Raw genomic sequence first — 13,705 nt, forward strand, 5'->3', positions numbered from 1 at the left:
TTTATAGACTTTAGGTACTTGAAGACCTTTAGGTATTTCATTAAATGAAATTCCTAGCAGTGGTATTGTTAGGGTAAGGACGTATATTTAACATTGCCATACATACTGTCAAACTATCTTGTAGAAGTTTTTTGCCTATTTACAACCCCATGAGCAGGGCGGGAACTGGCTCACATCTGGGTGGTGCTGTCTGTATTCTTACCAGTGCTATCTTCCATCTTTAAGTTACTGGATGAGAAAGTAGGAGGAGATAAGAATACTTTTGGGGTGATTGAAAGTTGGTAGAAGCAGGGTGAGCCTGATGTCAAAAAGTACCTTGCATATGCACATACGTTCACCAAAAGATACGGACAAAGTATCACAATTCCTAATTGCTCAACACTGAAAACAATCCAAATATCCATCCACATTAGGATGGAGAAATAAATTATGAGAAAATCATGTGGTGGAATACTATCCAGCAGTGAGAATGAATGACCTACTACATGCTACAGCATGGAGGACTCCCATAATCACTGTGGAGCAGAGAAGGCAGACAGAACAAATTCAGTCCATTTATATGAAGCTCAAAAACAGACAGAACAAATGTGAAGTGTTGTAAGTCATGCTAGCGGTTACCCTTGGCAGGTGTTAGCCACTGCTTATTCGTTTATGCTTTTTGCTGCATGTTTCCTGGTGCCAGACCTAGTGCTTGGCATATGGTAGCTTCTCAAATATTTATTGAAAAAGATGAATTAATATTTTTTCACCTATTGAAAGATTTTGACCTAGGTTTAATATGAAGACATAGTGTTAATTAGTTGTGAGTTAAAATTTGGAGAATTCATACAAATGTGCTTATTATGATTTAAATATGGAACTTTATTCATAGGCTCTTCCTCTGTTTATCCTGTTGTGTGCCTTTGTTGCTTTTGTTGTGATTTATAAACCAGCCAGGCAGCTCAGTAGGGGGTAAGAAGATGGTTTTTGGAATCAGACAGACTTGGGTTCAGTCCTGAGCTTATTCCTCTGCGACCTTGGATGAGTTACTTAACCTTCCAGAAGCTCAGTTTCCCTATCTATAAAGTGAGGATAATATTACAACTTGCTTGATAGCATTGTTGTGAAAATAATAATATTAACATAAATAATAACTGGCAACTTTTGTATGTTTACTATGTCCCGGGCACTGATCTAAACCTTTAAAACATGGGACATCATTTGTTTAATCTTTCCAGTACAAATCTATTTGTGGTTTAGGGAACTGTAAGCCACAGAGTTAGTAAGCATGCAGCCAGAATTGAAACCCAGATAGTTCCCTTCCAGAGCTCAAGCTCTTAACCACTGCCTCTGAGAAGAGGAAATATTGTACCAAGAGTCTTTAGCATAGTTAGTGTATGTTAGCTGTGATGATCATCACTGTCATTTTTAACATAATTATTAATTTTATTTTTCTCCTTTCTCTCTCCCTCTCTCCGCCTCTGTTTCTCCTTCCTCCTGGCAGATGTTTTCCAGCAAGGTAAGCCCACTGTCTCCTGCCTGCTTTTCCATTGGTTGTGCTCTTTTGGGAGAGTATCATCTGCGTGCAGAGGGTTATGGGGCTTTACATTCTTCTGTGGACGTATCATGGGAGCTTTAGGAGATACCATGAGGATGATGGCCTGGGGTGGCTTGAAGTGCCATCAGCATCCTGGGCCTCCACTGTCCAGCCTCTGCTTCTTCCTCCGGACCTTGCTTGGGGGCAGGGTCGGGGCTGGACAGTTGGGGCAGAGCCACTGGGGAGGGGCTCATGGCCGGGCGCCTCTCCAAGGGCAGGGCTGCTGTGGGCTTGTGAGAGTGGTGGGAGCTCGTGTCTCTGGAGGGGATTGGGTGGAGGCCCCTGTCCCTCGGGGCTCCTGCATCAAGGCCAGCTGCAGCTTGGTCAGGGCCCCATATGCCACCTCTACCTGGGGCTTTCTTTGTCAAGCAAAAGTGTCACTGACCTGGAGGTGTGGGCCAGACCATGGCTGGCTGGTTGCTTTGTGCTCTTCAGCCCAGGGACGCCTCATACCCCCTCCAGTCTGTCCAGTGATTGAGAAGAGCCTGGCGAGGGTGTGCACTATCTTATGTGTTTTGCCAGCCACGTTCCCATGTGTGGGGGAGCTGGAGAGGGAAAGTGTAACCTAGACTGTGTCTTCCAGTGCGTGTTTTATTCCCCACTCAGGATACACAGTCACTGTGCTCTGGGACACTCACAGGCATGGTCTTATTGAACCTGCTAGATACACATGCAGGGGCAACTTGGCAGCCTGAAACCACCAGGAGAAAGTGGCAGGACCTGCCTGTTTATATTCAAGTTGGGAAATACGTTTGTCGCCCACGTCCGCCACATCTTTCTTGAATCCCAGGCTGGCTTAGAATAAAAGAGACCGGTTTAAAAATACATCCAGGCATCCCATAGAGAGCTTCCAAAGAAATCTTACAGGCTGGATATTTTCACAACGATTGTTTCATCCTAAACATGCAGCACGTTTTGGAGAAAGTCGGTCTGTTCTCTCTGATAGAAGCGCGGTTGTGGGTAACAATGAGGGGACTTGTGTTGTCTTTTAGGAGTCTGGAGTCATAGACCTACTTTTATAAATAATTCATAAATCCCAACAAGCCGTAAGTCATAAGTTCCATTTGGCTAGAGACGAAGCCATGAGCAAAACTGAGAAGGTGCCACGACTGTGGGTGTAATGCACGTGCTGCTGTCAGGGCACTGGCTGCAGAGTGCGTTTTCTTCCTTGACAGATTGGGGGTTCAGTGGGATGCACTGGGAGGGCAATGTTTTTCTTTTCTCTTTTTTTTTGGTTATAGTTTCCTCTCTTTTTTTTTTTAATTTTACATCTTTATTGGAGTATAATTGCTTTACAATGGTGTGTTAGTTTCTGCTGTATAACAAAGTGAATCAGTTATACATATACATAAGGACAATTTTTTTTCAATGAACTAGAGAGCAAGCGCCCCTACCCCCAACACTGAATTGCATTTCTCCTTTTGAGACGTAAAATGCTCGAGTTAGGAAAGTCTTGCTGGAGCACGTGTGCTGAGGCCCCTGGAGGACGGGAAGAGAAAAGGTTGGTATCAAATCTGGCTTTTCTACCCACAGCTGTGAGCGTTCACAGTTGTAGTCAGTATAAAAAATGGCTTATCAGACTGCTTATGTCAAGTTTGCCTCCCTTTTAATCAGTCATGCCATTCGATTGATGGGATTTGCCTGTCAGGAAAAATGATATGCAGAGCAAAAGTTATAATCATCTGCAAATCACAGACTATCGAGACTTAATAGCATCTTCCAGAGACGGAAGCTGCTAGCTACCCGTGGCCCTGCGAGATGGCGGACAGCAGCTCCCTCATAAGATATTACTAGGATTTCAGATGGGGAGAACTGAACTTGCTTTTGTGAATTATTTACATGGCTCTGGCCTTGCAGGACCATTTTGCATGAAGAGAGACATTCTCTGAAATGATGGCAAAGAACCGCCAGCTGGTACCCCCTCCTTACCTTTGCTTCTGGCCATTCTGCCTGTGAAATGAATGCTCAGTAAAATGTGCCAGTAAAAATGTGCCAGTGCAGATGTAGAGAATGGACTTGAGGACACAGGGAGGGGGAAGGGTAAGCTGGGATGAAGTGAGAGAGTAACACTGACATATACACACTACCAAATGTAAAATAGATAGCTAGTGGGAAGCAGCTGCATAGCTCAGGGAGATCAGCTCGGTGCTTTGGGACCTCCTAGACGGGTGGGATAAGGAGGGTGGGTGGGAGACGTAAGAGGGAGGGGATATGGGGATATGCGTATGCATATAGCTGATTCACTTTGTTATACAGCAGAAACTAACACAACACTGTAAAGCAATTATACTCCAATAAAGATGTTTAAAAAAATGTGCCAGTGACAGTAACATCAGACCGAAACAAAGGTGCTGTGTCTTACAGACAGAATCTGAAACATGACTGCACAGCATCTTCTGGGGTTAAACTCTTGTTCCAGAATTATGCCGTTAACTTGAAACAGAGGGGCTGTGAATTGTGCTAGAAATAAACAGTAGAAAGCTGTGTGACTTCAGTTGAACAGAAGCCACAGGGTCGGTTCTGCAGCCTATCCACACAGGACAGCTCTGAGTGGCTCTGGACTGACCATGTTGTGGGCACCCAGGCCCTGCTGGCTTTGGCTTGCCCAGGGACTCACGGGCAGCCTGGGGATGCTGCTTTGTAAATGTGTGCTTCTGGCGGTGAGTGACTGAGGCCTCTTTGCCCAGAGGAGTCCTTGCATGTTTGGGCTGCCGTGCACGGGGACGGGCAGAAGAGGGAAGCGGGCTTACAAGTTGACAACATCAGACGTTCTCAGAGGAAACCGAAATTCTTTCCTCTGGATTGCATTCTCTTTAACTTCCCTACAAATCAGTCTTGTTAGAGCAGGTGACAGCGCAGCAGCTACTGCCGGGCCTTTCTCTGCTGTATCTGTGGTGTGTGCACGTGGGAGTGGATTTCTACCCTGTGCCATTTTCGAGCTCATCTAGGTTCTTTCATCAGTAAATTGCCACTTGCTGTGGCTGTTAGACCACAGGGCATGAGGACTGTCAAGGACCCGTGGGCCCACAGCTGGGCCTTCTGTATGTATGAGATCCAGGGCCGCGTTTTCAAGGAGCCTTAATTGACCCACATTCTCTGTTGTCCACAGAGCTCGTGAGCCATTGGATGGCTCTCAGGAATTCTGAAGAGCCATAGAATTGCTCTTCATCACATCAAATGCAATTGGAAATGCTGTACGTGCACACGTGTCTAGAATCTCGAGTTTTAGAGCACTTTTATACCGATTATTTAATAATGAAGTCAAGACCACAGACACACACACACACAGCTCACTTGAAGTTACTGAAGCACCTTTGAATGCTCACCCACAGGCTTAGCCTTGATTCTGAAGTCGAACAGAAACCAAGAGGGTGGCTTGGAAATGAGAACACGACCTCTCAGCTGGTGTTTGAGAGCATCCGTGAGCACTGTGTAAAGATTTCGCCATTGAGTTGATTGTCTGCTCAGTGAACTGAAGTCCCTTATAGACTCTGTGCCCAAGAGGCATAGCCTTCCCTCCTCCTCGGTGCTCACCCGGGGCTGGGATCTTGCTATTAGAGAAATGTTTCTTCCAGCTCAAGTAATTTTTGATACCTTTCAAACATAGTGTGCTCGTTTATTTTGTAACCAGTAACCGTGTGCCAGGCACTTTCTAGGCCTTGAGGATAAAGGAGTGACCGAGACGGCAAAGACCCCTGTGCTCTTGGAATTCACAGTCTAGCTTCGGGAACATTCAGTGCCAAGCATGCACATTAATAAACAAGGCAAATTCCAAGAGGGGTACAAGCAGTGAAGAAAATATCATGGATGGTGCGATAGAGGCTGGGAGGGCCATTTTAGATGGGGTGACCAGAGAATAACAAGGAAGACGAGCTATTGGAGAATCTGGGGGACCAGCTGGGGAACTTGCAAGGGAGTGGCCTGGTGGGCAGGAACACCCCAGTATTCCAGGATCAGAAGGAAGCTGGAGTGAGAGAGGAAGTTGTATGAAATGAACGAGGAGAGGAGGGCAGGCTTGTAGTCTGGGGATCAGAGGAAGGAAGTCAGTGGTGGGTTTTAAGCAGAAGAGTCACCTGGTCTTATTTACATTTAAAGTCGCCACACTGGCTGCTGTGAAAATGCACCAGAATGTGTGAGAAGTTAAAACCAGGACCAAGGCTGAGTGCTGAGCAGGCTCAGGCCGGGTTGAGATGGGACCCTGCCCACAGACCCTGGCTGCTCCCTTAGTGGGTCTCTGTGCCCCTGGGCAGTGGGAACGGATGGCCCCCTTCCCAGCCAGCTCCCCTCTACTGAGCGCCACACTTTCTGCATGTGTCGAGTCTTGTGCCATGACTTAAGGCTGGAAAATTATGCTCATCAAAGGCATCATTAAAATATTCCTCTATGTGTCTTCAGATTTTAAAAAGCCACTTTTCTCCAACACATACCGAAGTGTATATCATCTGTGTTACATATACTGATACATCATTCATGTATATATATTGCTATACCTAGGAGATCCCAGTTTTGCTCCCAGCAGTGTTGCTGCCTTTATTGAGGAACTTGGGCCAGTTGCTTTGCCCTGTAACCTCAGTTTTCCCATCTGTAAAATGAGAGACTTGGGGATATCCCTGACCCAACGTGGCTTTCTGCTGATGCTCTATCTTGATCAGTTTTAAGTGGATTTGAGTTAATAGAGTACAAAATGTCCCATGCTGCAGGTTTTGAGTATTATCCAGAGAACTTGGGTAAAAGCAGAGGTTTCCGAGTGCCTGAGAATTAAGGTGAAAAGAAATGTGGTTTCAGAAGTGTAACCTACTCTCATGGCCATTTGGAAACATCAGTTCTTTCCCATGTGGATTAATACTGGAATTCACACTGGATAGCATTGCTTTTACTAATCTGAAGAGAACAATAAATCATAGTTTGCTTTCTGGCAGCCCACCCCAGCCCATTAATTGTTGAGGTGGGCTTGTGGTGACAGCCACCACTGCCATTTATAATGTGCTTGACTTAAGCTCTTTTGCATATTTCAAATGTATTGGTCAAACTGCTGGGGCTGGATCTTAGGTTTCCCCAACCACTTCAGAAAACCCATCTGGGAACTCCCCTGGTGGCTCAGTGGTTGAGAATCCTCCTGCCAATGCAGGGGACAGGGGTTCGAGCCCTGGTCCGGGAAGATCCCACATGCCGCGGAGCAACTAAGCCCGTGCACCACAACTACTGAGCCTGTGCTCTAAGCCCACGAGCCACAACTACTGAGCCCGTGTGCTGCAACTACTGAAGCCCGCGCACCTAGAGCCTTTGCTCTGCAACAAGAGAAGCCACCGCAACGAGAAGCCCGCGCACCGCAACAAGGAGTAGCCCCCGCTCCCCGCAACTAGAGAAAGCCGGCACGTGGCAACAAAGACCCAATGCAGACAAAAGTAACTAACTAACTAACTAACTAAATATATAAAAAGAAAAAGAAAACAAGAAAACCCATCTGTTATAAAGCTCTGATCCTTCAGCCATGAATTACGGTCCCCCTGGTAACGTTACACATTATGAAATATTGTTTGCTTTATGAGTGTGGGATTTGGGTGAATAAGTTAAATCTATTGTTACCACTTCCAGGGAAAAACTCCAAGTTGTCATATGATGCTAACTAGCAAATGAGAAAAATGCATGAACATTTTTTATGGTGGAAAGTGGTTGGTTCCCTGGTCACACTTCCTATAAGCTAATCTTTACTGTGTATATATATCATCCCCCATTCTCTCCAGAATCAGTAGAATATCCAAGTCATGTAGGAAATGCATCCATCTTTCCAGAACAAACTGAACAACATTACCATTTAATTTCATGTTGACTCACTTTGTGTGTTTGTGTGTGAGGTAGGAAAATGATAGGCATATTTAAATAATAACATTCTTGGAGATGCTTTATCACATTCTGCGTGGGCTGTGCAGGGTGGCCTGTTCCCTGCCAGGTGGCCTCGGGTGGGCTTTTCCTTGTAGCAGATTCAGTATCCTCACTCCAGTCCCAGGATATGAGTTTCAGGTGAAGTTTCAGAGCCTCTCCTCCCAGGTACTTGAGTTTCAAAATTGCCAGATCAATAAAGGGGGAGGGCTTCCCTGGTGGCGCAGTGGTTGGGAGTCCGCCTGCCGATGCAGGGGATACGGGTTCGTGCCCCAGTGCGGGAGGATCCCACATGCCGCAGAGCGGCTGGGCCCGTGAGCCATGGCCGCTGAGCCTGCGCGTCTGGAGCCTGTGCTCCGCAACGGGAGATGCCACAGCAGTGAGAGGCCCGCGTACCGCAAATAAATAAATAAAGGGGGAAAGTTTTATTGTTGAGATGGTCACTAATAAGGAGAGCAGTTTTTCTTTTTTAACTTTTATTTTATTGGGGTGATGAGGATGATAATGATGCTGCCAACATTTGTGCACCGCCTGTATTCTAGGCATTGTGCTGGGGCAGGTGCTTTACACACATTGTCTCATTGAATCTGCCCCCATAGTTTATGAAGTAGGTATTATAACCAATAATCCCACCGTACAGATGAGAAAACTGAGGCACAGAGTAGAATCCATCCAGTGATGTTTATATAACTTGTGAGTGGTAGAGCCTGGATGTTTTTTTTAGTTGAAAGACCTTATTCTACAGAACAGTTATAGATTTTTGGAAAAATTGTGAAGGTAGTACAGAGAGTTCCCAAATACCCCACATCCCATTTCCCCTGTTACCAACATCTTACATTAGTGTGGTTCATTTGTTACAACTAATGACCCAATATTGATCCATTATTATGAGCTAAAGTCCATAGCTTATTCAGATTCCCTTAGTTTTTACCTAATGCCCTTTTCCTCTTCTGGGATCCCATCCGGGACACCACATTACATTTAGTTGCCAGGTCTCCTTAGGCTCCTGTTGGCTGTGACAGTTTCTAAGACTTACCTTGTTTTTGATGACCTTGACAGTTCTGAGGAGTCCTGGTATTTTGAGTCTGTACTGTAGATGCCCCTCTCTTGGAATTTGAATGATGTTTTTCTCATGATTAGACTGAGGTTATGGGTTTTGGGGAGGGCCACAGAGGTAAAGCTCCCTTTGCATGACATCATATCAAAGGCATTTACTGTCAACGTGATCTATGACTATTGATGTTGATCTTTAACACTTGGCTGAAGTAGTGTTTGTCAAGTTTCTCCACTGCAAAGTTACTTTTCCCCCTCCTTTCCATACTGTACTCTTTGGAAGGAAATCTATGCATAGCCTACTCTTAAGGAGTGGGGAGTTATGTTCCACCTCATTGAGGGGAGGGTATCTACGTAAGTTACTTTTCTGCAAAGGAGATTTGGCCCTTATCCTTCATTTATTAATTTATTCAATCATTAATTTAGATCAATGTGGACTCATGATATTTATTCTATACCTTGGGGCTATAAAGCAATACAAATTTTATTTTCTTGCCTTGTCCATCAGGAGTTCTTTCTTGGGTGCCCTGTGTCCCTTTTTTTTTTTTTTTTTGCAGTACACGGGCCTCTCACTGCTGTGGCCTCTCCCATTGCGGAGCACAGGCTCTGGACACGCAGGCTCAGTGGCCATGGCTCACGGGCCCAGCCGCTCCACGGCATGTGGGATCTTCCCGGACCGGGGCACGAACCCATGTCCCCTGCATCGGCAGGCGGACTCTCAACCACTGCGCCACCAGGGAAGCCCCCCTGTGTCCCTTTGATATATCCTTGTCAATTCTTTTTTGAGCCCTTCTTCAACACTTTCTGATACTATTGTGTAAGATGCTCCAAGTTCGTCTTGTATATTTCCTATCTCTGTCCTAGATTGTCATTTCCTTAAGGAGCACTGGTGCCTTTTATTGGAGAATGATGTTAGAAACCAACATCTGGGTGCTAGGTGTGCTTGTTGTTATTGGGGTGTCATTTCTTTTAGGCCCTCTCAGCTGGCAGAGCAAGGAAAACTATGTGTGTACTAACCCATGTATGTATGCATATCTATTTCTATATGTAACCAGTTGTATCTATATTAAGTGTGAGTTCTTACTGGTGTCTCTGACTCTTATCCATTACCTCATAGATCGGCTTAGCCTCGTCCCCTTGCTTCTCTGTACTTTCCCACTCCCAGGGTGTGACACCTGAGCCAGGAGTTTGAACGCAGGTAGTCTGACTTCAGGTTTTGCAATACAATGTCTTGATTCCCATTGGAGGACTTGCTTCTACTCCTGGTGAAACACGGTCACAGATCCTTGACCCACACCAGGCCCAACAGAACCACCCTGCTGCAGAGGAGTGAGTTTATTAGGTACCTATCTTAGTCAGTTCTGGCTGCTATAACAGAATACCATAAACGGGGGTGGGGCGGGGTGTCCAACAGCAAACATTTATTTCTCATGGTTCTGGACCCTTCAAGTCTAAGATCAAGGTGCTGGGAGTTTCCACATCTGCTAAGGGCTGGTTTCCTGGTCCATAGAAAGCTGTCTTTTCTGTGTCCTCATGAGGCAGAAGGAGGGAAAGGGTCTCTCTGGGGTCCCTTTTATAAGGGTACTAATCCCACATGACGGCTCTACCCTCATGATGTAATCATTTCCCAAAGGCCCTCGCCTCCTGAGAGCGTCACGTTGGGGGATGTGATTTCAACATATGAATTTTGGGAGGACACAAACGTTCGGTCCATCGCAGTGCTCCTCCGCCTCCACATCAGACCTAGGCTTGCTCTTGTGACTTCTCAGCCAGTTCTAGCTCCAGAAGCTTCTAAGTGGGTTTGCCTTATCTCAAGCAGATTGCATAGTGCCTTGTTTCTGAGCAAAGGCATTTGTACTTCCTCCATAGCCTGGGCAGGCTAGGGAGAAAGCAACTGGTCTATTTATAATATCCCAGCTGTTGAGTGCTTAAGCTCCCTGCACCTTCCTGAGATTGATTGCTGCTCACTGGAGTCCAAGACAGACCATCCTTTAAGTCACTGAGTTTGTCCTGGAGATAGATTATGAGGCTGTGAGTGTTTCCAGCTGAGGCAGGAGGGAGCATGAGAGGCTGAGCATGTTTGTCTCTTTGGGCTGTCACCCACCTGCCAGTTTTCCCCAGCTTTCTCTCTCTGATGCCCCTTTCCAGATGCCCAGGCTGGTACACTCTCCCCTCCAGGCAGAGGGGATGTTCTGACTTGGAGGCCTGCCTGTGACAGCCGCATTCTTCAGGCCCGCTGATGGGGGCACCTGTGGAGACAGGTGGTGCCTATTTGCCCATGTCCTCTGCTACCTCTGGTACACTTGGTCCCCTCTAGCCCAGCAGTCAGGGGATGGGGGCTCTTGAACCCCATGATGTTAGGGAACTCCATTTCCATTGTCTTTGGAGCTTGGCTTGCTGGAAGCCACAGAGCGTTACAAACAATCCTAGTTGATTCATTCAAATTTTTTTATCTTAGCTGAAGCAGTCTTTTGGGAAGCATTTTGCCAGTTGATAGAAATGTGTTCTTTATACTTGACAATAGGTTTGGCAACGTGTTCTCGCAGTGATGGCTGGATGTGGACGCTCATTGACATGCTGCTTTCTTCTAGGAGACACTAGGCCAGGCCTCCTCAAGCCATGCTCACCTTAATTTCTGACATCCCTCCCCCATCTCATCCTGTTTATCCCCAGAAGGCTCTACCCGATTGATCCCAAGTCTTAAAAATGCTCATCCACACCTCTGTGCCTTTGGATCAATTGATTGCTTTATTTGGAATGCTTTCTCCTCTTTTCAGCAACCCTTGTCCTGTTCTGCACCCTGGCCTCAGAAGGGTCCCCAGGTTCTGCCACCATGGTGGGTGGCCCAGGGGTGGGTGCTGTAGGTCCTCAGCCTGATGCTGATGCTTCCAATGTGTGTGTGAGAAGCAGACACTCGTTTTCACGTGGTCCTCTGCTGTCTTGTTAGGACAGTGTGTACAGCCACTGTGATGACAGTTTGCCTGGAAATGGTGGAGATTTCAACTCCCCTCGCAGCCCCGCTCCTAGAGATGCCCCTTCTCCTGCTCACTGTGTAAAACTCAGCCGGAGTCTCCTGTACTGGGTGATCCTGACTCACTCCCACCCCAGCAGGTGGGGGATTCGTCCTTCCACTCTGGAGTTACCCATCGCCTCCTCCCGCCTCTGTCAGAGCTTCTCTCACATTGTCGTAATGACCCGTCTAAGCCTCCCCATCCCACTCCCGGACAGAAGGAACTGTGTCTTCTAATTTGAGCTCCTAGCGCCAGATGCAGTGCTTAGCACAGAGTAGGTGCTCAATAGATGTTTGACGAATGACAGTGGAACAAAACGACACTGCTCAGAGGAACCGGCATTTTGTGTGTCGGTGTGCGTGCGTGCATGTGCACGCACATGTACGCATGTGCACGTGTGAGCATGTACACACACTTCTTTTATGTTTGACAGTTTAGGTTCTTTTTTTTAAATTATCTAATTTATTTATTTTTGGCTGTGTTGGGTCTCTGTTGCTGCGCGCGGGCCTTCTCTAGTTGCGGTGAGCGGGGGCTTCCGTTCGCTGTGGTGCTCGGGCTTCTCGTTGCGGCGGCTTCTCTTGTTTCAGAGCACGGGCTCTAGGTACCCGGGCTTCAGGAATTATGGCTCACAGGCTCCGGAGCGCAGGCTCATCAGTTGTGGCACACGGGCCTACCTGCTCCGCGGCATGCGGGATCTTCCCGGACCAGGGCTCGAACCTGTGCGCCACCAGGGAAGCCCTAGGTTCTTTAATAAAGTTGAGACGGGATGTTGGCAGTGTAGCAGCTGGTCACGTTGACAGCCAAGCCAAATCATTTTCCTGTCCGTGAGTCCAAAAGTCTTTTTCCATTCTTTTCCTTCACCACTATTTATTTATTTGTGTTTTGAGGGGACGGTATTTTGACTTAGAATGAATCAGCGGATATTTAGCAGCCCCTGTCTGTGCGGGTATGAGCAGGAACGTGGGATATTTAGCAGACACTTTTCCTACCTCCAAATGCTGACGGCTTCACTGGAAACAAAGCCCGTCAGTCTGTGGGCTGGTGGACTCTGTCCTTTCCCAGTGCTGGAGGAAGTCATAGAGGACGGGGGTCCCTGGGAAAGGGGCAGAGCTGCTGCAAGAGTGGGGCTGGAGATAGTTTTGAGGGTGGTAGAAGGCCTGAGTGGGCAGGACCAGGGTAGGCCTATGGGTGGGTGGCTTGGAGAGAGGACAGTCTGAATGGAGATGGAGACAAAGACAGGCATGGTGTTGCGTTTATGGAATTTCGAGAAGGCAGTGAACCCGCCAGGCTCAAGGTTGGGATCGGATGGGACCAGCTATGGAGCCTTCACAGCCTGTCCATAGCCAAAAACTTCTTTGTCTTCTTGTGCCCCCAACACTCCCAGTGGGATTGAAAAGATTTTGTCTATCACATGCATAGTATTGTTATTGAGTTATCCCATTTTTTTATTATTCATTCTATTATTCCTTTTGCTATTTAAGGATGACCAATCAGTGTTGTTGATCTTTACAATGAATTAGTTATGCCCCTGAGTTGATGGAATTCCAATCCATAAAAAAAAACCAGCTTGATATTTTAGATAGCTTTAACAATGGTTTTCTTGGTTATTTTAAAATCTAGGCAGCAAAATTTAGACTTGTTCTAGGAAGCACAGGAAAGCCATTGTAGCTTTTTGCGCAGAGAAATAGCATGCACTGTGCACACGATAAAAGTGCTGTGTGTTGGGTGGCAGAGGATATAGATGGCCTCTGCTTACTCAAGTACAGTGTGCCAGGCACTTACTTTAACTCCCTTCCTCCCCAGAATAACCCTATGAGTTTCACATACTGATTTGTCTCCATTTGTATCCCCATTTTTCAGATGCTGAAATAGTTTCATAAAGCTTATGTAGTTTTACTTTGCAGAGGGTCTCCCATCTAGTAAAGGATAGAGTCTGAATTCAGACAATTGGACTTAGTCCGAATTCTTATGACTGTATCACAGAGTCATCTTGCAGGGACCAGATTAATGGTTAATGTAGGTGATAACTATATGGGTGTTTGTTGCAAATTATTTCAACTTTGCTCGGCGTTTGAAGACTTCATAATAAAATACGGAGAAAACAAAGAAAACCTAGTTGGGTTCTTTATATAAATAGAGATCACATGGCCTCAGTAGTCATGGATACAGAGGACAGTCAGAAGCT

At 46.5% G+C, this 13,705-nt stretch overlaps 1 protein-coding gene across 2 annotated transcripts in view; it reads left to right on the top strand.

Moving 5' to 3' along the window:
* The window catches only part of GFRA1 (GDNF family receptor alpha 1), a 220,804-nt gene that overhangs the window by 57,832 nt on the left and 149,267 nt on the right, over positions 1-13,705 (top strand). Inside the window, exon 4 of one of the 2 annotated variants that reach the window (XM_060100185.1) lies at positions 1,484-1,498. The exons of the other annotated variant lie outside the window; for it this stretch is intronic. Within the exon in view, the coding sequence (XP_059956168.1) occupies positions 1,484-1,498 (15 nt within the window). The remainder of the gene's footprint in view (positions 1-1,483; positions 1,499-13,705) is intronic. 2 annotated transcript variants of the gene reach the window in all.

The sequence above is a fragment of the Mesoplodon densirostris genome, chromosome 1, assembly GCF_025265405.1.
Source record: "Mesoplodon densirostris isolate mMesDen1 chromosome 1, mMesDen1 primary haplotype, whole genome shotgun sequence".
Classification (NCBI taxonomy): domain Eukaryota; kingdom Metazoa; phylum Chordata; class Mammalia; order Artiodactyla; family Ziphiidae; genus Mesoplodon; species Mesoplodon densirostris.